Source organism: Asterias amurensis, chromosome 17 (assembly GCF_032118995.1).
Source record: "Asterias amurensis chromosome 17, ASM3211899v1".
Classification (NCBI taxonomy): Eukaryota; Metazoa; Echinodermata; class Asteroidea; order Forcipulatida; family Asteriidae; genus Asterias; species Asterias amurensis.
The window spans coordinates 4,901,683-4,923,121 of NC_092664.1; the positions used below are offsets into that span (position 1 = coordinate 4,901,683).

The 21,439-nt window shown below is 37.3% G+C and overlaps 1 protein-coding gene across 2 annotated transcripts; it reads left to right on the plus strand.

Annotated features, from left to right (window-relative positions):
* Positions 1-108: 108 nt before the first annotated feature.
* LOC139949846 (uncharacterized) lies at positions 109-12,607 on the plus strand. 2 transcript variants are annotated; one of them, XM_071948393.1, is made up of 6 exons: positions 109-285; positions 1,973-2,302; positions 3,035-3,460; positions 4,396-4,788; positions 6,169-6,228; positions 7,203-12,607. In XM_071948393.1, the coding sequence occupies exons 2-6, from the start codon at positions 2,146-2,148 to the stop codon at positions 8,978-8,980; spliced, it is 2,814 nt and encodes a 937-aa protein (XP_071804494.1). In that variant the 5' UTR covers positions 109-285; positions 1,973-2,145; the 3' UTR covers positions 8,981-12,607. The 2 variants fall into 2 exon arrangements, with proteins under 2 accessions (XP_071804494.1, XP_071804495.1); XM_071948394.1 differs by having other exon boundaries at positions 1,976-2,302.
* Positions 12,608-21,439: the final 8,832 nt, after the last annotated feature.

Genomic DNA, 21,439 nt, shown 5'->3' on the forward strand with positions numbered 1-21,439 from the left:
ACAGTACAATATTGATATTTATCATAAGAATACCCTGCCTAGTTTGAATCTGAAAAGCTGACTCAAAGTTATCCATGCATACTACACTTCATTCACACAACACAAAGACTTAAATATAGAATTTGGTATTTCCACATTTGCAATGTTCACAGTCAAACTTATACCAGTACCAGGTAGGGAGTGTCACTGTGTGTGAAGTAGTCCAGCGGATCAATGCTTGAATATCCTACTCATCTAACAGAGTGGATGCTGTGTTTCTAACCATCTTCTTCTGTCATAATTCAAGTAAGTTGTTTAAGTTTAGTCAGAGTCAATCAGGGTTTGATTTTAAGTGATGTTTTTCTCCCAAAGACGAGCAGCCAGAGTATACTGTTTGAAAAGTCAAGACCAAACTGGTACTTTTCATTGCCAACACTACCTCAAAAGAGAATTAGTACATTACCCAAACATTACTATTATTTACATATTCTTAGGGATGATTCTGTCCAAATTTTGTTTGAGGAATAATTAAATTGTTTTAACAGAGACTCCAGAAAAGAACGCTGAATCTTTGGCCGAATAAGCTGCCAGGTGTAATAGGCTGCAGGACACCAACATCAGCACAGCAAAGTTATGGTGTCAATTTATCAGCTACAATAGGACACAATGTTGTACCCAATTATGTCTGTATGTTTTTATTAATGAATCCCTCCAGTATTGTCTCACTTTCGAACTACTATATTTAGCTACATGTACCGTTGCGGTCTGTCTGTGTGGTTGTATTGTAGGATGGTGTGGTTGTATTGTATGATGATTATTGAACTTGATGTCAACTTTCATTTTCCAAGTTACCATTGTTGTCTACTGTGTTGCACTCCTATACAAATCCTATACAATTATATACACATCTATGGATGCAGTAGGACCTCTAGCTTCAACATAAATTAGAGCAGTCAAAGAACATGTAGGTTGTGTTGTCTCATGTTTTAGTATTTTTAACAAGGGGTTTTGTTTCCAAATTTCACTTTTGACTTTAAAAATTAAATATTAATTCATGGCACTTCCTAATACCAGTGTAAAGAAGAATACATGATACACCTAGCCCTATATAGGACTCTTCCTCTGTACACAGATACAGAGTCCTAACTATTGAGGCCTGTTTCTGGGGCGGACAAATTTCAAAGCTTTATAACTCAAATCTTACCTGCAACAAGCCACTAATTTCAACCGATTCACATTCCATGGCAGCATACATTTTTCTGCGGTGGGTTTTGGTCCTCATATTTTCCTCACAAATCCGTCATTTTCGTGAAATAATGCAGCTCCCAACTTTAAAAAATTCCCGTTTCGATCGTTTTCTCACAGTGTTGTCTGTTGTCGTGCGTGTGGGTATACATTTGCGTGCAAGACGCATGATGCAAGACGCATGAATTCTTGGTCACTGTATCTTGACTGCACAGCGTTAACACGCAACACAATTCAAAATTAGCGCGTCGTGCGTCTTGCGTACACACCGCAGACTGTGAGAGTACGAACAAAAATGGGAACTAACTTTGGGAGCTGCATTATATTTCATGAAAATGACGGATTTGTGAAGAATAACTTACGATCAAAACCCACCGCAGAAAAAATATGCTGCCATGGAATGTGAATCTGTTGAAATTGGTGCTTTCTTGCAGGTAAGATTTGATTTATGAAGCTGTGAAAATTTTCCGCCCCAGAAATGTTCTTAGATGTCCAGGACGTCACTGTAGTACAATACGAAAGTGTAAGGCCGCCAGGGCTAATGATACACCATTCTTTGTCTTCTTCCGAAACTCAAAAGCTGAAACTATGGAAACTCAAAGTTTGATAATCAGTACATGTCATGGAGCTAAAAGTATGCAGTGTTATAACTCATGCAGTTGCATAATGCATGCATGCAGTCTTACCATACGTAATCCAAAAACACTTTTGATTCTTGATTCTTTATTTCATAAGTTCTTGTTTTTAGCAGATGCTGATAGAAGAGTGCAAAATGCCCAGCTCATCCCTGGAATAGCTCAGTGCTTATTCCAACCTAGAGCTCTGACATCAGCAAAATGGATGGACTAACACAGAGATTGAAACTGAGCAGTGTATTGGAAGTGCTGTAATTTCCAGTAAAGAATACTGCATCAATTAATAATGTCTGAAGGCAGTGTAATGGATCTACCTGGTGGTACAGCACAAGTATCAACAAAGTCTGCCCGGCCAGCTATCACTGCTGTCACCACAAATGTGATAATTGGTGACAGCAATCATTCCTTTGTTTTGGTTCAACGTGATGCTTTAAACATAGTTGGTGAGTAAAAAGAAATCGTCACATCACAGGTATGCGATTTTTATTGGATTTAGGGGAAGTCATTTTACTTGTTGTTTTACTTGTTGCCTTTTATTCACATGATCGACAAAGAAACTTCATAAGGAAGTTGAATTTTGAAGTGCCATTTACGCTATAGGTACCACTGGTTCAAAAAGGATGCTATTGGAAACCTGTCATTAATTTTGTGGTGTCAAGGAAAGGAAATTATTAAAGATTCACCACCAATCCACCGGTAAATTTTACGTAATTATTAAAATTGTTAAATCAAATGCTGCTAGTGGGGCTGTGTGTGTGCGCGCGCGCATGCGCAGACAAAAATGGGAGTTGTAACACAAATGAAACCTTTTGTTTAGAGCCATTCAGCCATGGCAGACTCTTGATATCAGAAGATTTACTCCAAAGCATTAAGTGAATACCTTGCAGTAAAATATTAAGTTTATTCACACAGAATTTAGAAGAGGCTGTTGTTAAATGCTTCTATTTGGAAAGTGATGCTTTTACTTTTTACTTATACTTGTCAGTATTTACTACTTTTTATTCAACTGACCATTTGGGCTTAAAGAAAATTTGTTGTTGTTGTTGTTGTTTGTTTATTTGTTTGTTGCTTTTTGGGAGTGGGGGAGGCTCCAGGGTGAGATCAACCTTTTCATATTATGATCAACGCCAAACACATATTCAACTTGTCAATATTTCAAATTATTATTATTTTAGAAACAGACAGGAAGGACCAAATTATATCTTCTGGTGACCCGACAAAGAGATTTCCTCCACGCATGTCAGAATGGACGAGGGATGATGTCAGCAATTGGATGAAAAACTGCCTTGCAATACGAGAGCCCCAAGCAGAAGAATTTGCTGAAAAAGTTACTAATGGCAATTTGTTGATATCGTACAATGCAGTAAACCTACAAAGAGATGTTGGGTTTACAAAAAATGAGGTGGATCGTTTTGTGGAGTCAAGAAATGCTTGGTTATCTAAAGACACTATGTTGAGCACAGTTTCTGAAACAGCTGGTGGGGCTTCCAGTCTGGGACATCAGTTGAATGTGACATATAACATCGCAATGCAAAATGCTAAGGACTGTATTGTCATCATTGGGGACAACCAACCGGAAAACCAGGACCGACCTTTCGTGGGTAAGATAAAGTTATTTGTAATTTTTACTTGTGCAATGGCTGTAAAGCAGCGCCCTTAGTGTTTATTTGGATGATTTGAGTTAGTTCTGCAATGAAAAGTAGAACTCCATGCTCTATTGGTTTTATAAAACTGATTATTAAAAACTATCACATAGTGTAACCGTGTGTGTATGTTAAGGTAAAGTTAAGTTATTTTAAAGTAAAGTTTAATAATGTCTACACAGAGATAAATGTGGGGTCATCTAAAAACAGTTAAATTTTGGCTTGAAGTTGTTTTACTTAGTGTTTTATTAAGGGTCTATGTCTAATGCATTGGGCTTAGAAGTGATTAAGTTCTCCACAAAATACATTAAACAATAATACCAAACTGACACTCAAGAAGTCAACCATAAACGTAACGGTGTAATTATCTTTGGATGATGTCACGCACGGTTAAGACCCTAGGGCAAAGACAGGTTTGAAGTTTTTTAATTTTGAGAATCAGTTTGGTAGCGGCCTCCCTGAAGGTCTGTAAACTTAAAAACACAATTTGGGAGATTACAAGCAGGGTCACTCTATTGATTTTATCCTTACACTAACATGTTTGGACCAAGTCCCTGTCTAATGTAAATACATCTTTGTTTTGGGTGAACGGCCTTGTGTAACAAAACGATTATTACTGGGTTTGGCACAAGTTTGTTGCTGGGAAAGAAGCCTGTTATTATGAAGAGTTGTTTTAGTTGTGTCGTGATTACTGGTACAGTCATTTGTAATTATATGAAGCAGTGTATCAGGTTGCCGGTAGATTTGCGCAAAAGATCTATTAATCAATCTTCATTTATTATTCTTGAGTACAAGTGTTGAGGGAAGTACAGTACCGTAAATAAAAATAGCTCATCAGTCCCAGTAACACATGTTCCCCTTCTTTCTTTCTTGCTTTCTTTTTTTCATTACAGACACACCCGTCAAAATGCATGTCGCAACTGATCCAGTAGACTTTGCAAGGCAAAAACTAATTTACCAAACTACCTACCTGTTTATGCAGAGAGCAGCGCAACAGTTGGGCATTAAGGGGGTCCAAGGAATCATCAACGCCATTGAACATGAAGGTGGATGTTCACTGAAGAGGATAGAACGGAGTTCAATAAGATTCATTGTACGGTTTTATTCTCAAGAAAGTCTGGCCAAGTTCAATGGGCAATGCTTGAACGGTGAGCTAGCCAAGACATTTACAGCTCACCTGATTACCGATGGTGACATAAGGAAAGCTTCTGGAAAGGAGCTGAATATTCGCTTGACCATCAGAGACACTGACTACAGAGAGGCACTGAGAATACTACACCCAAGCAGTGAGTATAAATCTAGGTTATTCTTAGTGTATGTTACATATGTTTATGAATATTCTCCATCATCCAGGTATAATATTGAAAGATTTTAGAACTGGACAGACTGTTTTGTGACTGACGACAGTTTCACACACATTCCTGGGTGCATCATCAGGCGGACTGATGTTTTCTAGCAGCAAAAGGTTGGTGACCCATTTCGGGGTCACTGAACCGTGCAGACGTCAAGGGATCTTCTTGATATCTGCAGTATAGCCCCCGCCATCGGCACAGACCACCTTCTCTATTTAGCGATGGTGCCTCTCTATTCACGTAGATCACCTCTTTCACCCCTCTTTCAAACCACCTTGACTCTCTGTCCAAGATGACACTGTCCTCGTTGTTAAAGGAGTGGTTTTAGGTGTTTAGGTGCTTAAAGATGCTGAAGTCTCCACAACCTGAGCTTGCCATCTGTGTTGACACATACGCTAAATAGCAAGGGTCTGTTTAGTTTCCCTGTTATGTACAGCTCTTCACATCCACGATCTTTAGACAGAGAGGCAAGGTGGTTTGAAAGGGGGGTTTAGAGTAGAAGTGGTCATGAAAGCAGTATCAGATCACGTGCTACAGCAGCGGTAGCACTAGTCGCTGCAGCGCTGCAAAAATAAGCTTTACAAACAGCAAGAAAACTATCGTAGCAACCAAGGGCTCGAGTTAAAGCTGTGTATTGAGAGGGTTCGATAGACGCCCTTTTCAATCCAATGTAGTGCAATGGAGCACAGCCAGATGTGAAGTCCTGTCTGGCAGTGGCACCCGGTCTGCATCTACAGCTTCTTATCGCAAGCTGTTGCAAATCTCTCAATAAGGCACTGGTCAAAGTAACAACTTCAGCAACTATCTGGCAATAGTAATATATATAGTCAATAAATAGTTAAGATGCTTTTTTGTGTCCTATAATTGTATTAATTTTGGTTTTTACCCATACACCGATGTGTGTTAGCACTGTATACTCAGTACTTCCCCAAGTCCTGTGAAAAAATATCACAGGCATGTTACTCGGGTGGGATTCGAACCCATGACCCTTGCAATTCTAGAGCAGTGTCTTACCAACTAGACTACCAAGGTTGCCCGGTAGCTAGAGGCAGTTCGAATCCTATGTTTTGGCAGCGGGTACCACAACGATATAATAGATGTTAAGTTTGCATCGGGGATAAAGAATATTAATTTTGGTTTTTACCCATACACCGATGTGTGTTAGCACTGTATACTCAGTACTTCCCCGAGTCCTGTGAAAAAATATCACAGGCATGTTACTGTTACCCACCCGGGTAAAAACCAAAATTAATATTCTTTATCCCCAATGCAAATTTAACATCTATCCTATAATTGTGTTTCATGTATGTTTAGAACCAGAAATTGACCATACAGAAGAACCAATGAGCTCAGCTGGCATCCCCTCAACAGAAGGTAAGAAGACATAAACACCCTTGACATTGGTTTTAAGCATTTTAAAATGCACCTTAGTTGCAGCACAATTACTACAAACATCAATAACATAAGCAATAAAGGCATTTTTATCCTGTGGCTTGTGGGAGCAGATGGTTTGGGCAGTTGTAGTGTTTGTGGTGTTTTTTTATTTGGTTCTTAGTTTGTTCTAAACTTATCTTTCATCAGTCTTCTTAGAGTTTAAAACAGGGTTAGATAACGTTGTCCTCTAATCGCTGGAAAGGGGATAAATGCAGTGATATAGGTTGAGATGATCTGTTGGTTACTCGTTTTTTATTTCTTTGATGGTTTGGTTACAGACCTTTAACTATTTTTGTTGTTTTTCTTAAAATATTTTTAAATAAAAAAAGGTATTAAAATACTTTTTGTTTTTCGCTGTAAAATTGTATGTATAAATCTAGTTTTATCCTTATAAAGTTCTGTATTTTTTATTGTTCTGTTTTGGAGCTGTCATCAATGGTTAGACATGTAAATATTGTCCAATTTCATCTTCATATCGGACAACAAATGAATTGAGTTGAATAATTAACCAAGAGCAGAAATATTATTGGTCACCAGCAGTATAACCACTCTTAAAAATCTCCCACATGACCTGGAATCTTGGTCAAAATGACCCAAAAATTCATCATTGTGATGCAAAATTTGAGTTGAAATTACATTTTTCAACATTCCTTAGGTCAGAGTGACCCACAGGTCAAGACTTCCTGGGAACCAGAATGGGGGTCATTACTTATAGTCCGAAAAGAGTTAGATCATCAAGGCCAAAGCCTGAAAATAGCTCAAAACAGATAGTTTCAAAGCAAGAAACAGAAAAAAATTCACAAAAACCCCAATGTGTCATGAAATCAGTAATTCTAATTTTGCTTATTGACAAGAAACCAATATTGTCATCAGACTTTGATCTTTTTTGGTAAATTTTCTCTTTTAAATCACAGCTCAACATCACAGCAAAGTTACGATCAAAATGGCATCCAATATACCAGCTGAGTCAGTGCTAGACGAGATAAGTCAGGATCATCTTGAATGTCCAATTTGCAGTGAACGCTTCAAGCAACCCAAACTACTGGAGTGTTCTCATTCATTTTGTCTTGAATGCCTTCAACAACTCAGAGAGAATAGATCAAGTACTACAAGGCTTTCATGTCCAGTGTGTAGAAAAGAAACTCTGTTGAAACAAAATGGCATTGACGGTCTGAAAGCAGACTTTAAAACAAGTTCACTGATAGAAGCTATTGAAAAACAGGAAATTCAACTGAAACAACTGCTTGAAAAAGAAGTTGTTACGAAATGTAGCAAGCATACTGACAAAGATCTTACTATGTTTTGTAACAATTGCAAAAAGTTGATATGCACAACTTGCATTTCAAAAGACCATCAATCCCATTCTCTGATTGAAATTAATAAAGCTTCAGACAAATGCAAACAAAGCGCCACAGAACTTGCAGCAGAATTAAGACAGAAAGTCGAAACCTACAACATTGCTAATCAAGAAATAGACGAGTCAATCAAGACGTTAGAATCCAAGTATTTTGCCACCAAAGAAAAAATTTCCAAAAAAGCAAATGAGGAGAAGCAGAAACTGATGCATGAGGCTGAACAGATTTATAAAGACAGAGTCAAGACAATGCAAACTGCAAGAGCTACCAACAACATAGATATGAACAAAGTAGAGCACAAGCAGGATGAGGTAAATCAACTCATGGATCAACGGATCAAGATTGTACATCACATAGAACAACTCTTACAAGACCTCAAAGAATACAGAGAGAAGAAATCAACAAAAGTACCCGATGGGTTGACTTATATGGACTTTAAAGAAGGCCAGCAATCACTAGGGAGACTGGTGCTGAAAGATGAACAACAAGTAGAATCAGCAACTTCTGCTCAGTCTAGAAAGCCAACAATGCAATCCATGAAACACTTCAAACAAGATAAATGGACATTAAAAACAGAAATAAATAAATACAAGAAACAACGGATGGTGGAGATTTGTGCATTGGTTGTTGCTGCATACTCTAATAGTGATTTTGTTGTGTCAGACATGCTGAGTAAAAGCTTGATTACAATACCAGCAGAGAGCAACCCTCAATCCCCTTTCATTTCACAAAAACTATCAATCCAAGGTATTACCATCAGATTCAGCAGTATAACTGTGAATAAGAATGATGAGCTCATTGTTCTAGATAGTGGAACAGTCAAGATCTTCAACAGGGATTATCAGCTCCTCCATCAGTTCAATCCAGGCGGTGAACCATCATGTATTGCAGTGGATGACAACAATCTCATAGCAGTGGGTTATTATACCAAGGCAAAAATCTCTCTACACAAACCAGATGGATCCCTCATCAGAACCCTGCCTGCTCCAGGCATTGGTGTATACTTGACTACCGACAAACATCGACTAATCTACACTACCTTAGATGACAGTAAGTTGGTATCAGTAACCTACAATGGTGAAATGGTATTCTCAGTAGCTTTCAATCAGTCTGGGTGGCCTCATGGTGTGTGTTGTGACAAGGATGGGAGCATCTATGTTACTGTATGGAGAGAACCAGGTTCATCATCAGGTGAGATCCATCATTACAGTCCTGATGGCAAGTACATTGGATGTATCATCAATGATTGTGATGATCCCTCTGGTATCACATTCACACCAGCTGGTGATCTGGTTGTGGCTACAGAAAATTCAGTTCAAGTCTTTCAGCATGAGTAAAGACATCAACAAACATTATCCTGAACTTTATAAACAATAGCATCCTGCAAAAATATCATTTCACTCACATCAGATAAGCAAGCATGCGACAAAAAACTTGAAAGAAACATTATTGTACTTCATCACTTGGGTTCAGAATTCCCAATTTTTACAGGAACAACCCCCAAGATTAATTTTATGAACCAATTTGTTATTTTTGGGGAACACAGTGCAAAAAAACACAAAAAAACCCACTCTTAACCAAATTAAGACAGCAAGCATTCTTATAAACTGCACCTCCATTCATGGCATTAAGAGTTCCATGCAGTAAAACTGTTGGATTTGTAAATTTTGATCTTGATATTTTGATTATTGGGCAAAGCAAACACAGTACAACTTTTACTTCATCAACGAGAATGGTTTTAATAGCTTGACAATAATCTCATAATGCAATAAGTGTTTCTTGGAAACATTTGTTTAAATAATCCACTGAGCCTAACAGGTTTCAAATAATACAGTTAACTTTACACACTGGTTTGTAAAAAGAAAATGTTTTTGCTATAAAAATGATGTTTTGGCCGGAGAACCATGAAATGCTGAGTAAAAACATTTATTGACAAGAGAGCAAAAAGATGTTTTTCATAAATAAATTACATTTTATATTCGCATAAATTTCAGAAAGAATGATAACATTTTTGAGGATGACATACAAATTCTAATTGTTTTTAAGGAACAGAAACAAATTTCAACTAGACATTGAGAGTTTGTCATGACACAAACTCTAGGTGTTCGGTTTCCGGGAGTAAAATAAGGGCTTGGTATAAAACGGAAATATTGCACCTTGCTTTGTTCACAAGATTTGTAATAAATGATGAAAATTGCAAAAGTTGTCAAAACAACATCATGACGTCATTTAGAATTCAAGAAGTTAATGTCCTTGACTATGGATACACCAAGTTTCCACTCAGTCAAACTTTTGGTTTGGCAGAAATACATTGAAAAGTACTCTTGACGTCATCAAGCTAAGACTCCACAGATAAGTTGCTGTTTTAAAGGAGATTATAGGTATGCCAATTTTGAAACAATTACCATAAACTCTGCCACAGACATTACAGTAGAAGTGTATTTTGAGATGTTTTTAATCTGCTGTTAGAGAGCGCTCTTACATTTTGTGACATCATCCGTACTATTTTTTTAAACCATACCTTTGGGGCAATGTTTTTCAGTAGAAACCAATCAGTGGGGCAGCCTGGTGGTGTGTGTTGTGACAAGGATGGGAACATATATGTTCTTGAACAGAAAGGACTCATATTCTAATAATGTCATCACTTGATATCCATCATTACAGTCCTGATGGCAAGTACATTGGATGTATCATCAAGGATGGTGCTTTTCCCTACAGTGTCACATTCACACCAGCTGGTGATCTGGTTTTGGCTACAGAAAATTCAGTTCAAATCTATCAGCATGAGTTAAGACATAAAAAAAACTATGCTGGATCACAACAACTTTCAAGCTGAGATTTACATTTGTGTGACACGAAGTTATATAATATAAAGCATCCAGACTCAATACCATTTCACTTCAGAAAAAAAAAAGTGAAAAATAAAACTATGGTAAATGTTTGATTTTTTTTTTAATTTGTGACTGGAACTAGTATAGCAGGACCAATTTGTCGTGTAGGGAACATCAGTGCTCATATGAAAACATGACTAAAACAGGCGAACCTAATCACTGTGACTAGGTGATACAAAAGGTGTATCATAAGTTATAATACTCCTATTGCTTCATAGCCACCAATTGTTTCTGAAAATAGAAACTTTGCTTGGCTGTTATTCTCCCGCTTCTTTCTGGATCCTTCCCTTAATCCCTTTCCACTCCCTTTTTCTATTAATGGATATGTATTTGTATGTACTTGTTTTATGCCTCTGAAGAAGGTCCGGTTTGGATCAAAAGCTAAGGCCATCTACCCTATTCATTATATATATTCCCGGTCACCAGGATTTTTCTGTCTGCAACTCAACGGTTTCAACAGACCCTCCACAAGTCGTAGTAAGAAACCTTTATTTCTCTGTTGTTGTATCCCTTCGGGGTGATCCCATTGATTTGCTTGTATTTTGTTTTTAATTGTCCTAACCATATCCATTTTATCTTTTCCCACTCCCTACCTGTTCTTTTCAGAACAATTTCTAACATTTTTTCCTGACTCTACATATTATTAATAAATCATTATTTTTCACCCTATAGGTTTGTAAATACAACTTAATATTTTTTGTTGGCAGGTTTTTAACCCATTTGTTTTACAGGATTGGGTTAACCCCCATTTGTCACAGGTTTGTGTTAACGTTTTCCTTTTCAGGTTTGTACATAACTTATTTTTTTGCAGGTTTTATAACCCTTTCTTTAACAGGGTTGTATTTACCCCCATTTTTTCACAGGTTTGTGTTAACATTTTCCCTTTCAGGTTTGTACATAACTTGATTTTGCAGGTTTTATTACACGTTCTATTACAGGGATTTGTTAACTCCATTTTTTCGCAGGTTTGTGTTAACTTTTTCCTTTCAGGTCTGTCAATTAATTATCAATTTTGTTCAGGATTTATAACCCGTTCTCTCCACAGGAATGATTTAACATATTTCCCCTTGACTGCATTCCCCCTTATCCATTATGGCACTTGCTCCTGACACCAAGTGCATTTTCCGGAAAAGGAAAAGAAAAGGAAAAGAACACCCGTTACTTGTCACATCTTGATAACAACCATTTTTATCGCTTGTCCCGTATCATTCCTAAAGGCCTACAGATCAAGTGTACCCCTTTCTTTTGGGACCTTGACCCATCCTTTTTGAAGAAACGAAACAAGACACTCACTAACACGTCAATTCATTGATAACCAGTTGCTTGAGATAACAGACACTGAGTCTCAACTCCAGGAGTCATGCTCTATTGAAGAGTATGAACAGTTACAAGAAACCATACTGTCTAACGTCAAACACTTAAGGTCCACTCTAATGGACAAACAGAACAAGAAACGTACGAATGTCCAGGCTAACCATAAGAAACACATTCATAGACGTTTCCACAGTAAGAGAGCAACCATTGCTCCTCCTACTGTTAGGTCGCAAGAGACCAGTACTGTAGTTAACCTGTCTGACATGAAGTAAAGCAGCTTTTGACTCTATAAAGCATTTTGAGAATCATTTTATTTTGAATCTGAGAAGCCCTGACAGTATAATGGTTTACAGAATATGTTTTATTTTTAACTTCATGCCTGGACATAATCCCTGGCGATATCTCAAAAACATGACCACCCATTGAAATGAAATGTTCACAGCTTACATGTCATTTTCTTGAATATATTTAAGTTGGATATTAAGTATTCAAGAGATTGTCCCAAATAAAAAAATGACCACCCATTGAAATGAAATGTTTACAGCTTACATGTCAGTTTCTTGTATATATTTAAATTGGATATTAAGTGTTCAAGAGATTTTGCCTACAACAATACAGGCATTAACAAATACGTATAGACTACACAATCCCTGTACTGCAGAAACATGCAGATTTGTGTAGTTAGTTTTCAACAAGATGACTCTCTGTTACCATGATCATGGTAACAGAGAGTCATCTTGTTGAAAACTGTTACCAAAAGAGTAACAGAGTGAACTTTTTAACTAAGTTTTTATTACCAGGCAACAGCAATACGAAGTGTCCAAATTAAAAGTAGTTTAATAAGGTCTATAAGTGAAGTTGATTTTTTGAAAGAAAAATTGATTGGTCTCATATTAAAAAAAGGCTTTTTGGTAACAAAATGAAACATTTTTGTTAATAAAAACTACAACCTGGTATGTAAACAAGTCTACATGGAACTTTATTACCCATGGTTTAGCGTCGAGTATAAGCCACGCCTGCAAAGCATGTTTAGCCAATCACAATTGGTCGCTGGTCGCAAGTGCTAATCAGCATATCTGTCGTAACCAGTTACTTTTGGTCGCAAGCGCTAATTTGCATTACAGTAACCAATTGCTTTTGGTCACTGGTCGCAAGCGCTAATTAGCATTTTTTGTAGCAGCCAGTTACTTTTGATCGCGAGTTTAATTTGCATTACAGAAATCTATAAAAGGCGAGCGTTTTACGGCAGCCGTTTGTTGTTAGTTCATGACTTGGACAGACCCGGTGAAGAAATAGGACGGTCGCCGCATATGTGACAGCCGCTAGCAAGACATTTTACATGTAGTTCTTCATCGTCATCCCCTAGATATACTACCAGTTAATTAATTGTGTTTGACTGAATAAAGACCCTTCAATATATAAAACCCTGTAGAAATGGAAGAATAATTAAAGAGAAGAGAGAATAAATGAGCAGATATTCCGGTTGAATTGAAAGTAAACCCTTACGCTTCGGAGTGAACAGTCTCTTAAGAGTTCTAGGGCCAATAACACTTCAGCCTTTAGTCAGCCTTTAGTCAGCCTTTGCAGCCTTCATCTTCAGCAGGAACCAGTCGTCGTCCCACCCCTTCCCCCCTTCTATGATCAATTCTCCCGTCCCTTTTACTAAGTGATCAAATAATAGTGACTGTTGTCCACCCCTCCCCTGGGCCCAATAAGTCCCAATATTCCCCGAATACCAAGAGAAGTTTGACGACCGGCAGCCTGCCCTCTGACGTTGTGGAACTCAGTAGCCTGAAACTTCACTGCTCGACATTAACGGTGCGGACGTGCCCGTTACAATACCTTAGAATTTGTCATCCTCTTTCCAAAAGAGGACGTGCATAAATCAAATTTTGAAAAAAATAAATAAAAATTAAACCCTTTAGTATGATTTGCAGCCCAATCTGTAGAAGCACCTGGGAGTTTTTGTAACACAAACAGACACGTTACTTGCATTAGTTTATAAACTAATAATTTTATTGTGGATTTAGCATATCAATTTCAAGCTGCAATTATCTTGGTTGTTTTTTAATATCAAATATTAGGCCATAATCATTTGGAATTTGTTATCTCCCCTAACCATAGATTCTAGTAATTATGTTTAAATTTTTTTAATTTTAGATACATGTCCTAACAAAATAGTTTTGAAGCTTAGATTGATGTAAATTGTGTAACAGACAGCTGTAAATTTGAAAAATGGTGTACTCTTATTTGACTTATGACTTATATGACTTATTTGATGCTGGACTGCCTAATAAATTTTTTGTTAACATTTCCGAGGAACATTTAAAAAAAAATTAAATTCTATGCTGGAGAAAGTCATTCCATGCATGTGACTCTTGTTACTGTTGTTAGTCATGATAGCCTAAACCAGGGATCGACCTTGCCAGTGGTCCGCTGGCCAAATGGCAGTTGAAACTGCGGCAGACCAGCTGAAACACCTTCCTGAAAATATCAGCAGCAGTACTACAGAACTCTGACTATTTATTTATTATTTTAAGGTTTGGATAAAATGTAAAAACATTTTACTTGATGTTCAGATAAAACGTAAAGCCAATCACTCGGATGTGCCGCGGAACGCTGGCAAACATTCAATCACATACACAGCGCAAGATCCTATGCGACAGCACACACACAGAAATCGTTTTTAATTTACAGGCTTGTAGTCTTTCTATTACTTTACGTGTGACAATAAATATAGGATTTGAGGCATTGCGTGGTGAGGTACCAATATATGTTTGGTTTGCGGTAACACCATGTCTGTATCTACTTGCCAGGTAGAGTTTGTTCTATTAGAGAACTGTCTTGCTTAATTCTACAACCGCGGAGTAGATTGTTTGAGTGTTCGGGAGACTTCTCAGTTCTGAAAAGAACTGTCCTGCTTATTAACTATTACCTGGGCAGATGGTATAGATATAGGCTGGGACTACTACCTTAGCTTATAGGATCGTAATTAACTGTACTACCGCGGAGTCAGTTCTTGGGTTGGTCTCAACGTTTCGACTAGCTTGCTCTATATAGTCATCGTCCAAAAACATTCAATGCTATGAGGGCATTTCAGAACAACGCGATAGAATGTGAAAATAGGCGCCCTCTATTGGTGAAGTTACGTGATCATATACAAAACTAGTTTCAACCACCTTGACAAAAGAACCCACACAGCAATGTCACGCACATTCTGTCAACAACTTAGTCAACGGCGGAGCAGAGTTTCGTGGGAATTTCACGAAAAATCTAAATTTTTTACGAAAATGTTCATTCTACAAAAATTACCAATGATAGGAACGTTTTGTCTGAATCCTTCTTCTATACTTCTATTAAGACAGCATAAAACATCATGAAATAAGTATTTAACTATGCTCACCTCCATAAATGGGTTAAAACAGTGACATTTCCGACGTTTAAAAAAAAAATATTACGAAAGTTTTCCTTCTACACATAGAGTCAATCACGATATCAAAAGAAAAAAGGATTTGCCATCTTTAAATTAGATCTTTTTTATGAATGAACCGAGTGACACTGTCAAAAACTAATATCAATCCGCCCATACGCCACCCGGTTTCCTAACACACGGTCACAAGATCTCGATCACAAATTGACAGCACAAACGAACACATCCTCTAGCAGCAACAAAAACCCACAAAAAACAGTGCCCTCTATCACTATTAAGCACGGTTAATTTCGGATAGTTGGATTGCGGTTAACCGAACACTTACAGTTGCCTAAACTATCCTTTACGAAGGGGAAACCATTAACAGACTTAGGAAAGTTGAGGAAATGCCCAAAATATCCTAGGACAAGAAACACAGTCACTATACTTGTATTCCTAATGATAGTTAAGGAAATGCCCCAACCATCATAAGAGGAAAAACACAGTAAACATGTCTTTATTATTCATAGGATGGTTGAGGAAATGCCTCAACCATCCTAGGAGAAAAAAACACAGTTGATATGTCTTTTTTAATCCTAGGGTGGTTAAGGAAATGCCTCAACCATCCTAGGAAGAAAACACAGCTAGTTTGTGTTTGTTTTTATTCCTAGGATAGTTAAGGAAATGCCTCAACCAGCCTTTGATAAAAACATGGTTGATATGTATGTGCGTTTTTGTTTCTAGGACAGTAAAGGATATGCCTCAACTATACTATAAAAAAAGACTTTGATTAAAAGTTTTTAAAATCCTAGTTGAAATATTTGATTACATGTATTATCAGTGTAAGTTTAAAGTAAATCTTTGGGCGTTAATGTTTTGTGTATTTAAAAAAGTACCCAAACCCTTTATCAAACTGTGTCCTGACGACAGTATGAAACAATGACTAGATAGCATAAACAGCTAAGATTGATCTTTGCTGTGAACAATCTTAATTGCTAAAGACCCTGTCACACCTTGACGTTTAAGCCAGCAAATACCGACGTATGAAAATTTTGTCGAACACACTGGCGTACATCCAATAAGTTATGGGTGAGTTTTTAATAAGTTAAGAGCACGCTGAAACATGCTGATATATCGTTGTAAGGCGAGGTCGTCGAGAAATTTTGTGCATGCACAAAAATTCTTGACGTATGCTAGCGTGTGGCTCATAAGTTCCGCATCAGTTGTAGGTTGTACGATCGTTGACACACATTCACACACGTTACTTGTAAGTTATAACAACAAGTTGATGTACAACGAGATGATACATGTATCTAACCATGTAGGAAGAAAGAGAATGACCCAAAACTTATTCTAACCTATGAATAAAGTGCTTTGAACCGATATCGAGCATATGACGTGTTCCGGACGACCACAGAACTTACTGAACGTCTTTCTATCTGTCAGCTACCGTATAATGGCGTAGTGGGTTCGCAGGAGGATTTCTACGATGTCAAATGCAGTTATTATTTCAACTGTCCAGAGGCACCCTCTTTGTAGGCTACTACATGTACATGTGATCGTCGGCAATACGCTGCTGCGCGCTGTGCAGTTGTTAAACTATTGTAGGACATTATTTTCAATCCTGTCAAAACTTAAGTGCATGTTACCCGCAGCAGAAATCTCAATCCTCCTATATAACCCTAACCTTAAAGCCGTTGGTCCCATGTGTTGTGTAATGCATGTAAAAGAAGCCAGTGCACTTTACCTAAAAGTGAAGGGGTTTGCCCCGGTGTTTCTGGCTGTGGATGCTGTATGCCCTGTAGCACCCAGTAAACCCTTATTAGAAGTTGCTAAATAATTGGGTCTCAGAACTCATCACTGCAATAACCTATCTTTCTGAAATTTTGTATATACTCAGACGCGCTATATAAGACTTAAACATTATTATTATTAGCTGTTTCCTAGCTCAGCACAGCGAAACAGCTCTTGTTTTTGTTTGCGGGATTGGGTTGGAATAAATCAGGTCTTCATTTTATTTCATGTGCATGACCTCACATGACCTCTACTTCCGGTCCATACCGGAAGTGCCGTCTAATTAAAAAATGTCAGTGTCTGGCAATGGTGGGCAGTTAACAAAATATAATGATGACGTCACAATACGCAACAGCGCCCTCAAATTCAGTTTACTAATTTGAAAATGTTACAAACGAAACAGCTATGCACAAATGCAATCATGTCTAGTTATTATTTACACTTTTCTAAAACAATCCCCTGGCTTTGAGAAATTAATTTTATTAACAAGAAAAAACTTACCTATTGAGCAGTCATCTCCTGTGTAGGCATCGTCACAGTTACAATAAAAGGTACCAATAAAAAAAACCTCATGACACGTTCCTCCATTCATACATGGCTGAGATGAACACACATCTGATGAGTCTACACAAATCAAACAAACATTGGTGATCAAATATTTATTTTCATGAATAACTTGCATATCCTGAAACTTACAATTATTTACAAGTAACAATTGTTGATTTTGAGTCTGATAAAATACCTTTCATTTCTATATTGAGTGCTGAAAACAAACAAAATCATTCTTCTCTTTTTATTCTCTTTTTACCCTAAATTTGGGAAAGGTTGTTCATTACCACAAAATTAGATGTCATGTTCATGCCCTTGCTTAGTAGAGCAACCTGAATAATGTTTTATGCCTGTTGTTGGTAGAAGTTCCTGGTTCTCTCTTCATCTTTAATTTCTTTTATTTTCACTTTTGTTATGAAATATTAAAAGACTGGAAGACCACCTTAAGGTGAGAGCAGAACGTTTCAGTAGAACCAAATCAACTGTCACCAAGGACACATTGTCACCTACTTATGTTGTATAAGATCTAATCTTAGTGTAAATTTGTATTACTCAATCATTGTACGTTTGTTAAACCAACTCGGTATATGAAGTGGTTGATAGTTTGGTCATTAAATCACTTTGTTGCATCTGAGAAAAATCAGGCTTTTTGAGTAATTTATGTTCACGGAGAGTTTGGAGATTTTTTGGATCGTAACACCCCCTTCACAGTATCTACAGTTAGCCAATGGTATTATCCATGAATGCTTCGATGTTGACAGGGTGTTGATGTTCTTTTAAAATCAGTTGATTGTTCCTTTGCTTTGTCTTGTTTGGTGACATTTCTCCGTGTAAGTTATACTGAAATAACATTTTTTTAAATGGTGTTTGTACTTTTCAACATGATAGCAAAAATAAAAATGTAACCCGAGACAATAAAGAAGCGCTCAGTTTTAGATGCAAACAGAATTTCCCAATGTGGGGAAACCCACAGAATCAGGTAGTGGCTGAAAAACCTTTCAACAAGCAAGGTTTGTATACCAACTACGGTCTACTTAAAGACCTGCTTGAACGAAAATGTCAAGTTGTGAACTTTGCTGAATTCCACTTAAAATGTTTTTGATGAATAAGGAAATCGAGTCATATGATTATAAATAGGTTTCAATTGTGTAAAAAAAACAATCATTTTGTATGCCCTTGTCCAGAGCTTTTCTGCGAGATTTGCGAAAAGCCCCGTTACGTAATCACCCTCAAAACGTCATAATTAGATAAAGCCGCTTTGTTGCAGCGTGGATGTATAACAAAGCAAACTCCTACAAATGACGTCAGCGGCATTGTCCTTTGACGCCCGCTCTCAACGGCAGAAGTGTTTTTAGTTTTTCAAAAAACCTTTAGGTAGGGGCCTGATTTTTTAATCGATAATTATGAAAAGTTCAGAAGTGTACACATATCACAATTACATTAAAATGGTGAACAAGTGCATTATAAACAGGTAAAAATACCATTTCTTTTGAAAACATTCCGCTCAGGTAGCTGTTTTAAGGTGAGGCAAGAAATGAGCAACTAAGCCAACCACCCCACCCCACCCCCCATAAAAAAATAATAAAGATAAATAAACAGGAAAAAGATGTAGGAAAATCCCCTGTAGTTTAATACAAAAGATCTGGGCCCACTTTCATGGCTCTGCTAACCACATGTTTCTGCACTTAGGACCACCATTGCACGGCAAGAGCCTTATTTCTACGCTAGCTGTGTAAGCGTAGAATGCCTAGTATCGTGGAGTACGCATGCACACAAGCCAAAATTCCAAAAATGATATACGCTCGATGTAAGGCCAGAATTCCCTGCTTCCGAAAACATTGATACTTTATGAAAAACAGAGCCATGAAATTGGGCCCTGGTCTGAAGAAGGATTTCAACAGGGGAGGGTCAACTGATGCAGAAAGGCAAGGAAAGGAATCACTGGGTTAATGACACTACGGGTACATTCTCAATATAGTTACAACAAACTTCATCAAGCTTACCTTTGTTGTAGACTCGTCTTACTTGACTTGACTCCTGGTGGTTTTTTTTTTAATTAGAGGTTGGCACCTTCTTCACTTTCTGTAAAAAAAAAAAAAAATGTGTTTATATAAAAAGTGATTTATGTATTAGGCTTAAAGGTACCAAACTCAAATTTTACTTGGCGCTCGCTTCAATAAAAAAGTTCCCTCTACCGCTGGAGTCGGTGCAAGTTCAAGAAAATGAAAAAATCCTATGTCTATGGAAAGTTACTGAAATGTAACTTCCATGGTTGTTTTTCTGTAACTAGAGTATATGCATACACACAGACATGTACCAATGCTGTTTATCTGTATGGTTGCGGTTTGCAAGTAACCTTTGCTGCATGTCTGTGTTGCACTAATACACAGTTCCTACACAAAGAGTAAATATATAGCAACATGCTTAAACAGTAGTTGAAGCAGGTAGTATAGGTTGCGTTTTCTGATGTACTGGATTTTTCTACTCGGAGATTTAAATTCATTATATTATGAGCTGTTCAGATCTTTTTGACGTGTCTTTCATCAAAGAAAGTAGCGTCATCCTCTCAAACATGTGACATTTCTAAAGGAGCATGAACAAATGATGTCACGGCCACGCCCGCAATCCGACGCGTTGCTTAGCGTGACAACTAAAACAAAAGAAAACCTCAACCAAGTGCCATGCGTTTCCCGCAACCAACCAGTCTTAGAATCATGTATAACAAAGTAACAGTGGTGTTGGCCAAATACCAGTGTTTAGTATGGTAAACCTGAGCTACACTGTAGACAGCAAAAGACACCAACAATAGAGTTCAATTCATTTTTTTCTTAACCTCCAGATATTTTTCTACAAATCTCTTGGACTATTTTTAAAAGTTTGCTTAAAGGCAGTGGACACTATTGGTTATTACTCAAAATAATTATTATCATAAAACATTACTTGGTAAAGAGTAATGGGGAGAGATTGATAGTACAAAACATTGTGAAGTGACGTAGTTTTCGAGAGAGAAGTAATTTTCTACAAATTTGAGGTCTCACAATCAAGCACCTGACAGCACACAACTTTGTGTGACAAGGGTGTTTTTTCTTTCACTTTTATCTCGCAACTTCGATGACCAATTGAGCTCAAGATTTCACAGGTTTGTTGTTGTATGCATATGTTGAGATACACCAAGTGAGAATATCGGTCTTTGACAATTACCATTAGTGTCCAGAGTCTTTAATGAGAGGGCTATGGAAAGGATTAAGATAGGAGTAATGAACAAAGAAGGACAGGGTGACGAATGGGGACGAAATCAAGAGTACAAGATATTATTAAGACCATTAAATCAAAGAAGTGGAGATGGGCAGGTCACCTAGCAAGGAGGCATGACAACAGGTGGGCATGCAAAACAACCAACTGGACTTCAAGAAACTGGACAAGAAAAAGAGGGCGACAAAACAGATGGAGATAATAACTTAGTACATACAGGGGTATTGCTTGGCAACAGACAGCGCAGGATAGAGTGAGATGGAGAATTGGTGAAGAGGTTTTCCTCCTGCAGTGGAGTGAAACAGGCTAGACAGACAGACAGACAAATTTTATGTTGTTTATTATTTGTTTCAAAAAAATAAACAAGTGACAAGTAATTCATGATTTTATTTTGTTTTATTGCTATAATTAATTAACAACACTATGAAGCAAACAGAAAAACCAAGATTCTTTATTTCACTTGTATTTTTCTTATTTGTTTCTTCAAAGGTAACATGGAAGCGGCTGATTAAGTTTCAACATAAATGCAGTCTGGATAAATTGTTCAGAGATGAATTCAAAATCATAAAACACATTCAGTAGGGTTT